The 15,007-nt window shown below is 38.5% G+C and overlaps 1 protein-coding gene across 1 annotated transcript in view; it reads right to left on the reverse strand.

Moving 5' to 3' along the window:
- Nucleotides 1-5,008: 5,008 nt before the first annotated feature.
- EPM2A (EPM2A glucan phosphatase, laforin) overlaps nucleotides 5,009-15,007 on the reverse strand; it is a 126,312-nt gene continuing 116,313 nt past the window's right edge. Inside the window, exon 4 of the mRNA XM_086316608.1 lies at nucleotides 5,009-5,442. Within this exon, the coding sequence (XP_086172734.1) occupies nucleotides 5,438-5,442 (5 nt within the window). The 3' untranslated portion in view covers nucleotides 5,009-5,437. The remainder of the gene's footprint in view (nucleotides 5,443-15,007) is intronic.

The raw sequence follows: 15,007 nt of genomic DNA on the forward strand, positions 1-15,007 counted from the left end.
TGTGCAATAGTAGCTACAACTGTTTGCGTCCCCATTTGCATCTTGGTTTAATGAGAAAGCCCTCTGACCATGGCCTTCCCTTTCTATTAGAGGAAAGCCCTCTGACTAATGATGCTGGCTGTTGGGATCTGTCTTCTCAGAACACAATGCAATAAAACACGGTGTTAATAAAGAATGTTAATCCCAAACAGTAATACTACAGTGATTATATAGTTATAACTATAATAGAAACTTAAAAGCCCTAACAGCTAATAACATATAAGTGTTATGGTTGGTAATGTCCTTCTCTTAGTGTTCTTAGGCAACATATCAGTAATGTATATTATGATTCATCAAATATGTTTATTAGTGTTGAGACTGACAAATGTTTTCTATCCTTTGATAAAATAGATTAATAGATTTCCTGATAAAACATTCTTCCATGACTGGTCATTATACAATTTTCAATTTAGTGGTGCTGTAGTTAGGCAATGTTAGTGTTAGCTGCTCAGTTGCATCCAATTCTTTGCGACCCAATGGACTGTAGCCCGCCAGGCTCCCTCTGTCCATGGAATTCTCCAGGCAAGAATACTGGAGTGAGTATCCAATCCCTTCTCCAGGGGATCTTCCCAACCCAGGGATTGAACCTGGGTCTCCTGCATTACAGGCAGTATTTTTCCCGTCTGGGCCACCAGGGAAGCCCAGTAGTGCTTTATATATTGCTTCTATATTTGCAGGTAAAATAAAGTCAGTCCTCTGGATTTGTATATGTGTGTGTGCTCACATTTTCCATTTTAGTACTATTGTATGAAACACTTTTCAATTCTTTTTATAAAAGAGTTCCAATGCTATAGAAATATTTATTCCTTGAAGGTTCCTAGAACTCCTGTATAATATAAGCTTAATGTGTATTTCTTCAGTCGTGTATGTGTTTGTTTGAAGATGTTTTGAATGATAAATTTCTCCTTTTCTTTTCAAAATTACTTTTTCTTGATTTCTTATCTTTCATAATTTCAATTTTGCTAGGAAAAGTGTTTCATTAAAATTTTCAAATGTGTACATAATATTATATAGTATTTTCATTTTTTAAATTATTTTAATATATGTAGTTATACCCATTATTTCCCATGTTATAGATTTGTGCTTTACTGATTTTTTCTTGATTAACATTGCCAGAGGCTTCTTTTGATCTCATATATATCAATTCAGCTTTTTTCTTCTAATTCATTTATTTCTGTTCTTCATAATTTTTCCATTTTCTTTACTCCTGCTTTTCTAGTTTCTCAAATTAAAGGCTTAATTTGTTTATATTTATTGCTTTTTTTAGAATAATGCAATGGTGTTAGTGCTATGGTTTGCTTCTGAGTACAGCTTTCTCTGCATCCTACATGTCCTACTTATTTTTTATTATTTTTATTAAAGAAATATAACAGTAACTTTCAGATGTAAGTAGTGCCATTTCTCTTCAGAGAGCTTGAGGAAAAGTGTATATGTATTTAGATTTCCCACAATGAACAATAGATTCTGTTGGCATTAGATACCCAAAAATTGGGGCTTCCCAGGTGGCTCAGTGTTAAAGAATCTGCCTGTCAATGTAGGAGATGTGGGTTTAATTCCTGGGTCAGGAAGATCCCAGAAGGAAAGGAAATGGCAACACATTCCAGGATTCTTGCCTGGGAAATCCCATGGTCAGAGGAGCCTGGCAGGCTATAGTCCATAGTATCACAAAGAGCTAGACATGACTGAGCAACTAAGCACACACACACACAAACACACACACACATCCAAAGATTAGGTGTGCCAAATATTCTGCAATGCACAGGTGTGTCCCACAGAAAGAAGCATCGCCATAGGATAAAGCCTGGTTGCCAGAGGAACCAACCACATGATTAAACAGTTGGAAATTACAACCCTCCTTCTTTCTCCTGGCAGGGGAAAGGGGCTGGAGGTTGAATCGGTCGCCAGTAGCCACTGGGTTTAATCAATTGTGCCTATGTAATGAAGCCTCCATAAAAACCCAAAAAGGGCAGTGTATGGAGAGCTTCAGAGGTGAACACATGGAGGTGCTTCAAAAGTGACACATCCAGCAAGGACATGGAAGCCCCCCACCCCTTCCCACATGCTTTGTCCTATACATCTTATCTGGAAGAGAATCTATTATTCCTAAATAAAAGAAAAACCTTTTTTTTTTTTTTTTTTGCTTAACTATTAAAAGTCAGTAAGCCTGATCCCTTTAATTTGTGGGTTATCCCAGTGACGGAAGACTTCCCTGACTTGGGGAAGTCAGTCAGGTCCCTTTGTTATGTGCCCTTCTAGAACTGCATTCAAGACACCAATATCAGTTTTTATCATACATTTTTATGTGATTTGTTTACTGACATCTGTCCCGCAAAAGACTAAGAATCCTGAGATCAGAGACTGTGTCAATTTTACTTCACCAATACTTATCACCTGGCACTTCGTGTAGGTAACCATCAGGAATATTTCCTGGAGAAGCAAACGGCAACCCACTACAGTATTCTTGCCTGGAGAATCCCATGGACAAGAGGAGCCTGGCAGGGTACAGTCCATAGGGTTGCAAAGAGTCAGACGTGACTGAAGTGACTTAGCACGCATGCATGCACCCAATAAATGCTAGTTGAAGAAAAATAAAATCACTTATCAAGTGAATCCATTCTTCTATTTTTATACTTTAATCCTGCACTTGTCTTTATTACTGTACTTAACACATTATATTGATATTATGTATTTACTGGTCTGCACATCCTAATAGAGTATAATAAGCTCCTAGAAGGGCAACATTATTTCTCAATTATTTAAAAATCCTTAAGAAATACCCAATAAATGTTTGTTGAACTGATCTGTGCCTTGAACTGGGAATTAGTGTTTCTGACATGTATATCAGATGGCTTACATAGCTTCTTTGAGATTCAACTTTTTTTTTATCTGTAGAATGAAGAAGTTATTCTAAAACCAATCTCTTAGAATCCCTTTCAATTAAAAAAGCTAAGTTATGTGATTTGAAACATAAAATACACTCTCATATCCCAAATCACTAACAATATCTTAAGCAACTTAAATGAGAAAAAAAAGGACCTTCAGGGTAAATTTCATAAAAATATATAGGGGAGAATTTTAAAATATAAAAATATAATGGGGAGAAATTTCATAAAAATATATAGGGTAGAATTTTGCCGATTATTTTATTTTTACTCAACAGATTTATAAGCAATAAAACATTTATTTACAGAAACCTAATTGGATAATAAGACTTTATGCTCTTCTGGGGCCATGGGAAAAAAAAATGCTTAAAATGTGTGTGCATTTTTAAAACATCATTTTAAGAAATAAAATAGTTTGTACTTCTTGAGAATTTGAGAAATGTGATTATGCCTGCTGGATAGTCTTACTGTATACAAAGAGTTGAAACTTTCCTTTAGGAATTTACTATTACATTCAAGAACAATGTATTAGATTTTGGGCACATTAGACCATTTATGATAATTCTCTTTTAACAAATGTGATTTCTGGTAAAGAATAAAAGACATATATTTGAATGATTCTGTTTTCTATATTGAATCTACAAAACATAACCATTGGAAAAAATCTAACCCAGACACAAAAGAGTATCTTGAAATACTCTATCCAACATGAAATAATGCTTTCCTCATAAATAAAACTTTCTCCACTTAGTTTTATGGTGGTGATCGTTCAGTCGCTAAGTCATGTCCAACTCTTAGGATCCCATGGACTGTAGCCTGCCAGATTCCTTTGTCCATGGGATTTCCCAGGCAAGAATACTGAAGTGGGTTGCCATTTCTTTCTTCAGGGGATCTTCCCAACCCAGGGGTCGAATTCATGTCTCCTGCATTGCAGGTGGATTCTTTACTGCTGAGTCATCAGGCAAGCCCATTAGGCTTTCTAGCAATCTTCCAAATAAATAATTTATTTAGTGGCATTTAGAGCCTGAGAACGGAGAAGGCAATGGCACCCCACTCCAGTACTCTTGCCTGGAAAATCCCATGGACGGAGGAGCCTAGTAGGCTGCAGTCCATGGGGTTGCTAAGAGTCGGACACGACTGAGTGACTTCCTTTTCACTTTTCACTTTCATGCATTGGAGAAGGAAATGGCAACCCACTCCAGTGTTCTTGCCTGGAGAATCCCAGGGACGGGGAAGCCTCGTGGGCTGCCGTCTATGGGGTCGCAAAGAGTCGGACACGACTGAAGTGACTTAGCAGCAGAGCCTGAGAATAATTTTCATAAATCAAATAGTTCATCAAGTTGTTTTAAAGAAACAGAAAAGAAAGGTAGTTTGAAAACAATGGATAAATGAGAGTAGCTGCTTCTTTCTCATATCATCATGCAAAATATACATTCCTTAGGCAATAATATTACTTTTTTTTGGAAAGCATCAGATAGAGTATATTACCTCCAACTCCCTCCAACCTTACTTTCAAATGACCATGAGGACCTTAAATATAAGTATGTAGAAAAAGATCTGAGTTTGAGAAACACCAATGAGGTCCACTGGCCTCTAAAGATGAACTCACCAAGACTGTCAGCCTATCACACATTTCACTACTAGGGATTCATTCCTTGGGTATTTTTGCCATGTGGAAACAGGTCCCTTTTTGTGTCAAATTTTGGACGGAGCACCATATACATCAAATTTTTTCTATTCAATCATATTGCATCTGGAACTTAGAATACTGTCAGCCCAACCATGAGAGTAAGTCACAACCAGGAAGTAATATCAGATAGGCTGGAGAGATGAGGAGAGAGGGGGCTTGTAACCACCTGCTTAGGGGCCAGGCGAGGCATGCCTTATTGGCATCACTAGGGGTGGGAAGAGGGAAGGAAGGAACAGCAAGAGTAATGGATGCTTAAAGGAACAGCTGGACATGAGTTTGAGCAAGCTCCGGGAGATGATGAAGGACAGGGAAGCCTGGCGTGCTGTGGTCCATGGGGTCGCAAAGAGCTGGACATGACTCAGCAAGTGAACAACAATAACAACAAAAGGAACAGCTATGTGATGGCAAAGATTAAATTTACAACTTTTCCAGTGACAGATTACATGTTTCATGGTCCACTTGTTATAGAAATGTTGCTTCTGAAAGTCGGAAAGTGGCTTTAACTGCCAACCTTCCTTTGAGAGACCTTTCAGAATTTCTAATAACAACAATATGTATTCACCAGTTATAACAATTATACCAACATGCCATACATGGTAACTCAAATACTTTTCAGTTTAACACGTTCTCATTTGAGTATTAAACGGTTTTTCCCTATCTTTTATAGAAACACAGAGAAACATACTCTGAACAGTTTGGGCGCTACTCCAACTTTTGATATCACCAAGCCCTGGTACCTGACCCTGTACCAGGACATGTGTACTTCATAGACTCGGGCTCTTCCATTAGGCTCTTCTCTGAAACAGGGATGCCAAACAGGAATTCTTCATCCTAAATTTCAGCCACAAAAAAGTACGAGTATGATTATGCTGACTGCAAGCTTCAACAAGAAATATACATGGCTCCTATCTATGGCTCAGAGATAGACCAACATCACTGTAATTCAGGAAAACTGACATTCAAAGCAAAGACACATTGCTTATGCTGTTTTCCAGATGCAAAAAAAGGAGTGGTAACATTAGCATCAAATTTGTATATCATTATTTAACATTAAAAATATTTAAAATAAAAAATTTCATGGTCAAAAAAACCAAAAAATATGCTTTCAAAAAGTGATACATCAAATGGCAGCATATTTAATATGGTTAAGACGAAATTGTGGGGACTTCCCTGGCAGTCCAGTGGTTAAGAATCTGCCTTGCAATGCAGGGGATATGGGTTCAAGCCCTGGTTGGGGAACTGGTATCTCACATGCCTCAGAGCAACTAAGCCATGCATTGCAAGCACTGAGCCGTGCATCACATCTAGAGAGTCCGTGCACCAAAAAGGAAGATCCTGTGTGGCACAACTAAGATGCGGTGCAGCCAAATAAATAAACATTAAAAAAATTTTTTATTGAAAAAAAGAAGAAGAAATTGTGAAAAAATAAACTACAGGAAACTTTCATCACACCTTAGATTCATTGACAAAGAAGCCACTTACAACCCTACCTATTCATCATATAGTTTTTTACTTGTGCTAATTGAGAATTCCCTTAGAAACCATCTAAATTCTTATTAATTTCACATCCAATAAAGAGACAAAGAAGAAGATGAAAATCAAGTCCAGGAACAAGAGTAGAGAAGTTTAATTCTGCATGAATAAAAACCAAATTGCTTATGGCTCTTGTGCCCCCTACACAGCTATTTCTGTGCCCTGCATGAACTTCTGGAGGCAGCACATATGTGTAATTTAATTTTTCATTTCTTAACTGTGCAATTTATTTTATTTTTTAGACATCATCATTCATTTTCCACATTGGTGCATTTTTTATGTGTAGGAAAAATAATACTCAATACCCTGGTGTAAATTTAAAATACATATGCTTTTTAAAGCATATGTTTACATTTAATATTAATTTAAATATTTATATATTACATTAAACTTTTATGCAGAAAGAATTTCTAAATTGCTAACCAGAATCCATTTGAGCTATTCCAAGACAAAAATAAAGGCTCCATAGTTTTTTATTAACCATTTTAAATACTATTCTTCTACTTTAAAAAATATATACAGTTTGTCTTCAATACAAATCTAAAAAATACATCAGCTGTAATGGCAACATGGCACAGTGGTTAAGAGTGGGTTTGTGATATCAGAAAGCCTGATTTTACCTCTGCCTCTAACACTTTCAAGCTGTTTTACCTTAGAAAAGGTATTAACCTCTCTGTATCTCAGTTTTCTCATCAGCAAATGAGAACAATCATAATACCTACATCAAAAAATTGTTATGAGCCGTACTCATTAAAGCATTACTGTTTTGGTTACCGTGGGGAAGGATAGGGGTGAGGGATAGTTAGGGAGTTTGGGATTGACATATACACACAGCTATACTTAAAACCCACAAGGACCTATTGAATAGCACAGGGAACTCTGCCCAATATTATATAACAATCTAAATAGGGAAAGAATTTGAAAAAGAATATATACATCCATGTGTGAAAAAAAAAAAAAGAATTTGAACCTAAAAAAAAAAAAAAACAAAGATTATTATTGTGTCTGGTGCCAGCCAAGGAGATAGATATCTTGACAATACCTTTTCACTGTCATCCCAAAGAATCAATTCTGTACCTATATATACAAGTGTGTTTGCTTTGCTAGACACAAGGTACATGAATTCCTCGGTTGAGTCCTCTCAAAACCTGCAGACTCACACGTATGCACGTGCATACATACACACATCCTGCAACAGAATGGCCTCTACCAATCTCTGAGATACCCAATTAAGAACATCACCTATGGATATGCTGGGTTGACATTAGAAACAGGTCAAAGGTAAATTGGAAGGGGTATGGAGTTGCCCATGGACATCTGCAGGAATTATGTGTTTCATAAAGAAAAGTGCTGTTCCCTCTGGTTAATCCAGAAAGGCTTCAGGAAAGACTAGTGATGGTGACTATTTAATGACAAGAGAGACACACTTGGGTGGATTTGAAAGAAAACCTAATCTAGGCTTACAAGGCTGTTATCTTAAAGGCTTTGCATTTACACTGGAATAACTGTATCATGGGAGTGTGAGATAAGTTTGTCTAACAAGACATCCATCAGCCTCTGGATGGGGGTGTGTGAGAGAAGCCCGAAGGCCCCCCTTCACACACAACCCAGCCCACCATGATCACTCCCACGCCTGCAGGCAACCCCCACAAAAGAGGAGGGAACATGGGGCATGCGCCCGGCCAAAAAAGTCAGTTCTCCATGGCAGGTGGTGAGGATGACAACAACGAAGCAGCACCTGACCCCCAAACCGAAGGGACAAGGGGAACAGGCACACCTCTCTTACCATCTCGAAAATCACATCACAGAAAACTAACCAAACTGATCACAGCCTTGTCTAATTCAAAGAAACCGTGAGCCATGCCATGTAGGGCCATCCAAGATGGATGGGTCATGGAGGACAGTTCTGACAAAACATGGTCCCCCGGAGAAGGGAATGGCAAACTATTTCAATATTCTTGGCTTGAGAACCTCATGAACAGTATAAAAAGGCAAAAAGATAGGAAACTGAAAGATGAACTCCCCAGGCAAGTAGGTGCCCAACATGCTGCTGGATCAGTGGAGAAACAGTTCCAGAAAGAATGAAGAGATGAAGCCAAAGCAAAATCAACACCCAGTTGTGGGTGTGACTGGTGATGGATGTAAGTCCAATGCTGTAAAAAGCAATATTGTATAGGAACCTGGAATGTTAGGTCCATGAATCAAGGCAAATTCGAAGTGGTCAAATAGGAAATGGCAAGAGTGAACATCAACATTTTAGGAATCAGGGAACTAAAATGGACGGGAACGGGTGAATTTAACTCAGATGACCATTATATCTACTACTGTGGAAAAGAATCACTTACAAGAAATAGAGTAGCCATCATAGTCAACAAAAGAGTCTGAAATGCAGTACTTGGATGCAATCTCAAAAATGACAGAACGATCTCTGTTCATTTCCAAGGCAAACCATTCAATATCAGAGTAATCCAAGTCTATGCCCCAACCAGTAATGCTGAAGAAGCTGAAGTTGAACGGTTCTATGAAGACCTAGAAGACCTTCTAGAACTAATACCCAAAAATGATGTCCTTTTCATTATAGGGGACTGGAATGCAAACGTGGAAGTCAAAAGATACCTGGAGTAACAGGCAAATTTGTCCTCAGAGTGCAAAACAAAGCAGGTCAAAGGTTAATAGAGTTTTGCCAAGAGAACACACTGGTCAGAGTAAACACCCTCTTCCAACAACACAAGAGAAGACTACACGTGGACATCACCAGATGGTCAATACTGAAATCAGATTGATTATATTCTTTGCAGCCAAAGATGGAGAAGCTCTATGCAGTCAGCAAAAATAAGACCTGGAGCTGACTGTGGCTCAGGTCATGAACTCCTTATTGCCAAATTGAGACTTGAATTGGAGAAAGTAGGAAAAACCACATGACCATTCAGATATGACCTAAATCAAATCCCTTACGATTATACAGTGAAAGTGACAAATAGATTCAAAGGATTAGATCTTATAGACAGAGTGCCTGAAGAACAATGGATGGAGGTTCACGAATTGTACAGGAGGCAATGATCAAGATCATCCCCAAGAAAAAGAAATGCAAAAAGGCAAAATGGTTGTTTGAGAAAAGAAGAGAAGCTAAAGGCCAAGGAGAAAAGGAAGAATATACCCATTGGAATGCAGAGTTCCAAAGAATAACAAAGAGAGATAAGAAAGTCTTCCTCAGTGATCAATGCAGAGAAATTATGTAAAAGAATAGAATGGGAAAGACTAGAGATCTCTTCAAGAAAATTAGAGATACCAAGGGAACATTTCATGCAAAGCTGGGCACAATAAAGGACAGAAATGGTATGGACCTAACAGAAGTAGAAGATATTAAGAAGAGGTGGAAAGAATACACAAAAGAATTATACAAAAGATCTTCATGACCCAGATAACTGTGATGGTGTGATCACTCACCTAGAGCCAGTCTTTCTGGAATGTGAAGTCAAGTGGGCCTTAGGAAGGATCACTATGAACAAAGATAGTGGAAGTGACGGAATTCCAGTTGAGCTATTTCAAATCTTAAAAGATGATGCTGTGAAAGTGCTGCACTCAATATGCCAGCAAATTTGGAAAACTCAGCAGTGGCCTCAGGACTGGAAAAGGTCAGTTTTCATTCCAATCCCAAAGAAAGGCAATGCCAAAGAATGTTCAAACTACTGCACAATTGCACTCATCTCACATACTAGTAAAGTAATGCCCAAAATTCTCCAAATCAGGCTTCAATACACATGTGAACCATGAAATTCCAGTTGTTTAAGCTTGATTTAGAAAAGACAAAGGAACCAGAGATTGAATTGCCAACATCCATTGGATCTTCAAAAAAAGCAAGAGAATTTCAGAGAAACATCTACTTCTGCTTTATTAACTATGCCAAAGCCTTTGACTGTGTGGACCATAACAAACTGTGGAAAATTCTTCAAGGGATGGGAATACCAGATCATCTGACCTGCTTCCTGAGAAACCCATATGCAGGTCAAGAAGCAACTGTTAGAACTGGACATGGAACAATAGACCGGTTCCAACTAGGAAAAGGAGTACGTCAAGGCTGTATATTGTCACCCTGCTTATTTAACTTACATGCAGAGTATATCATGAGAAATGCTGGGCTGGAAGAAGCACAAGCTGGAATCAAGATTGCTGGGAGAAATATCAATAACCTCAGATACAAAGATGACACCACCCTTACGGCAGAAAGTGAAGAACTAAAGAGTCTCTTGAGGAAAGTGAAAGAGGAGAGTGAAAAAGTTGGCTTAAAACTCAGCATTTAGAAAACCAGGATCAAGGTATCTGGTCCCATGTCTTGATGGCAAATAGATGGGGAAACAGTGGAAACAGTGAGGGACTTTATTTGGGGGGCTCCCAAATCACTGCAGATGGTGACTGCAGCCATGAAATTAAAAGACGCCTGCTCCTTGGAAGGAAAGTTATGACCAACCTAGACAGCATATTAGAAAGCAGAAACATTACTTTGCCAACAAAGCCCTGTCTAGTCAAAGGTATGATTTTTCCAGTAGTCATATATGGATGTGAGAATCGGACCATAAAGAAAGCTGAGTACCAAAGAACTGATGCTTTTGAAATGTGGCATTAGAAAAGACTCTTGAGAGTCCCTTGGACTGCAAGGAGATACAACCAGTCCATCCTGAAGGAAATCAGTCCTGAATATTCATTGGAAGGACTGATGCTGAAGCTGAAACTCCAATACTTTGGCCACCTAATGCGAAGAACTGACTCATTTGAAAAGACCCTGATGTTGGGAAAGGTTGAAGGCAGGAGGTGATGGGGATGACAGAGGATGAGATGGTTGGATGGCATCACCAACTCGATGGACATGAGTTTGAGTAAGCTCCAGGAGTTCGTGATGGACAGAGAAGCCTGGTGTGCTGCAGTCCATGGGGCCGCAAAGAGTTGGACACGACTGAGCGACTGAACTGATCTAATAAGATTAAAGACACATGAACTGAAGAACAGAAGTAAGGAAATGAAGTCCAAAGTTTGTCCGTGAGAGACTGTGATGAATGCTATGTGCATCTTAATTCTCCAAGCAAGAGTACTAGAGTGGGTAGCCATTCTCTTCTCCAGGGGATCCTCCCAACCCAGAGATCAAACCTGAGTCTCCTGCACGGCAGGCAGATTCTTTACTGTCTGAGCCACCAGTGAAGCCCAATTCTGGAGAACATGTCAGTGACAAGACACTGTAACCCTTTTGGGGAAATGACCAAGAACATTTTAGGAAGAACTTCAAGGGGCTAAGGTGTGGATGAGGAAAACAATGCTGACCCCAAGGACGATAGTGAGACGTGCAGAACAGCCGTAGGTAGGTAGTCCACGAGGAGACTAAAATTGATCAATATACAAAATTAAAAGCATCTGGGACAGGTAGCTATCTGGCATGGAAAAAAATGTGGGAGAGATATGAGAGGGAAACATGAAGCAAAATGCAGTGTAGTTTACCAATACAATGTATGAACAGAATTCAGAATGCAGAGGAGGTGAAACGACACTGGTTTGTGGCTTGAAACGGAAAAGAGGTGATGATGACGCAACTGCTTTGATTGACAGCAAGGTGGACGGGAGGATCAGGAGGAAAATATATCACTGTTCTTGAATCTTCAGCTGGCATGGGATCTCCTTCCCTGAACCTCACTCTAGGTTCAGGGAAATATAAATCAAGAGAGTGAGCAGGCAAGAGGAAAACTCCATTTGTATTTTAAAGCTCTTGATACCATGTGAGGTTGACACTCACTATCTAAACCCTTTGCTGCTTCCTTCTATTCTTAACCCCTTATCTCTTATCAATTACCATGTCCGTTGTCAGGCACTTCACCTGTGCAGGGCAAAGACAGTGCATAGGTTTCAAAAATGGCTTTATGTACACACAGACTGGTGTATGCACGCACACATGTACACCTTCCAAAGCTGCAAAAATACCAGAGTTAAACGTTGGTTGAGACTTCACTTTCCAATGCAGAAGGTGCAGGTTCAATCTCTGGTTGGGGAGCTAAGATCCCACATGCCTCAATGCCAAAAAACCAAAACATTAAAAAAAAAAAAAAAAAAAACAGAAACAATATTGTAATACATTCAATAAAGACTTTAAAAATGATCCACATCAAAAAAATCTTTTTTAGAAAAGCTACTTTATTAACGCCCTTTTCATGTCATTTTCTTCCCTAAAATGACTCGTGCTCTCTGTACTTATATGAAAATACTTTTGCTATTCCTTACACTTGTTTCACAAATTTCACTTCATAAACAGTTGAATCGTGGTAAATGAGAAGGATTATGCACATTACCTATTTATCCGGTCACCTGTCTATCCAGTCACCTCTCTTCTCCAGTGGTGCTAAAGAATAAAGTCGTATAATCAACACATTTTTAAGCAGCAAACAGCACAGAAGAAGTGCTGCTTTGAGGGTCATTTTAGTTTGATGTATTTTTAGAGAGCCATACAACAGGGTTGAACAAATAGACTGTGCCTCAGAGAACACAGCAAAACAAAAAGTTACTCTCAGAATAAACTTCTGCAAGCCATTTCCCATCCTGAGTTAAGTACCTTCACTTCAGCACAGACAATAAATATATAATTAACACAAATATCTAATTGCTTTAACAGAATAAGCAGTAAATTATATCAAAGGGAAAAAATGAAACAGTAGGGAAAATGGGGAGAAACTACTCAGGGTTTATTTATGTGAGAAATGTGCTTATACTCACAAGTATTCTTCTCTTTAATGTACTTGGCTAAGACGTTGTCTCAGCAAACAGCTCTTGTCCCATTAAACAGTAAATGGAAGTAAGTTCTTCCAGCAGGAGGGAGAGGATGGTGGTTAGCCACAAGACTAGGTAATTAGGAAAATCCTAGCATGTCTAATACACTTGCTTTGAGTAGTGTTGAGTCAGTTGATCTAATTCTATGCTTGACTCAAAGTTAAAAATGAATAGGTGAGCAGGAACTGATCAGTCAATATACCTTATCTTTCAAGAATCGCATGGACAGAGGAACCTGGTGGGCTACAGTCCAAAGGGTTGCAAAGAGCCGGACGCAACTGAAGCAGCTTAGTATGTATGCATGAACATAAACCATAGAATTGTCTGCCAATAAACTAGAACTGTGTCCAGAAATGATCATATTTAAATAAGTTTTCCTGACACCAGATTGGATTGTCGTTAGAGATGTTTTAAAGTAAAATTTTCATGAATTCCAAATAAACATCTTACATGGAAAATGCACAGAGAAGATAACGATTTATAGTCGATAAAGACACTTATATGAACTCCAAATTATTTCAGAGATTGACTCGTATGGCAAAGATGGCCTCTTCTCTCCTGCACGCTATGAGCTTCTTTTGCCTTTAAAGTTCATCTCATTAGAGAAGTTCTCTGCAGCTCATTCCATTTGGCTTCAGATATGTTACTCCAGTGTTGCCTACATCCATAATGTGAACCCTTGCATCTCAACAGAAGGCTTATACTTATTTATTTATCTGTTCATTCATTCATTCCTTCCTTTACACTATCTTCTCCAACATCATTAGGGAGGAGCAAGAGCCAACTAAGCATTTAGGTTTCTCTTTGAGCATAGTAGGACATTTGTACTGTCCTCTCATGTCCTTTGACAGCCTTGGTAAATGTCAGTTTGTAGCTTTCAATGTTCAAGGGAAAAGAAGAAATTGAAAGTTGACATAAATCATTCATTAGAAGCATAGATTGTTAACTTTGAAAAGGACCTCAGAAGTCATAAGATCAAGTCTTCCATCTAGGAACCAATCCTCTTTAAAATATTTGTAGAGGCAGAGTTTTCAACTTCTAGTTTAAAATCATTTAGTGGTACAAAACTCATTATATCACAAAGCAAATCTGTTTTACATTCTCCAATTCTGTTCAGAAAGTTATTCCCTAAAGAAAGCCAAAATTGAAAGTGTTAGTCTCTCAGTCATGTCCAACTCTTTGCAACCCCATGGACTGTAGTCTGCCAGGCTCCTCTGTCCATGGAATTCTCCCAGCAAGAATACTGGAGTGGGTTGCCATTCCCTTCTCCAGGGGATCTTCCCAACCCCAAAACCACCACCATATAACTCCCAGCCATGAACATTTCTACTGGCCTCTGGAGAAGCAAGTGCAAGTGCAAAAATTGCCTTATTTTTATGTCAGTCCTTCAAATATTTGGAGTGTTATTTCTTTCCGTAGTCTTCTTCTCTCCAAATGAATTGTCCCAAGCTCGTTTATATATAGTTTGATACTTGCATCCATTTAATAAAACCATTGTGAATATTAAGTGAAAGTCCCAAATACTACCTAAAAAATAGTAAGCATTTGCACGATTGTTCAAAAGTTGAATTTACTAGTACAAAGACTATGTAGTCTATGGAGTCTCCAGGCCAGAATACTGGAGTGGGTAGCCTTTTCCTTCTCCAGGGGATCTTCCCAACCCGGGAATTGAACTGGGGTCTCCTGCATTGCAGGCTGATTCTTTACCAACTGAGCTATCAGAGAAGCCCACAAAGCAATCTCTGGATCTTGTTTTCTCTATCCATACTTCTGAAGAAATCAGAAATCCTCTTTGGAAAACTGTCTAATCTGTAAATGTCAATATCCTACTGCAAACCTGTTAACAAAACAGCATAATTCTTCAATGAACTCGTGGTCAAAACAAAAATTACGTACTAAATACTTTATGTGGTCAATACCTGAGTGCTCCTTGTTTGTATGTTTTTGTGTTTAAAATCAGTGCATCATTTTGTTAGTCTTTTAGCAACAACAGCAAATGGTGGGCTTATATAAATACCCTAGATTTTTTTTCACTATTCCTAAACCAGGTTTCTCTCTT

The sequence above is a fragment of the Bos grunniens genome, chromosome 9 (genome assembly GCF_055505025.1).
Source record: "Bos grunniens cultivar Pamir isolate PY7600 chromosome 9, Bosgru_T2T1.0, whole genome shotgun sequence".
In the NCBI taxonomy this organism is placed as follows: domain Eukaryota; kingdom Metazoa; phylum Chordata; class Mammalia; order Artiodactyla; family Bovidae; genus Bos; species Bos grunniens.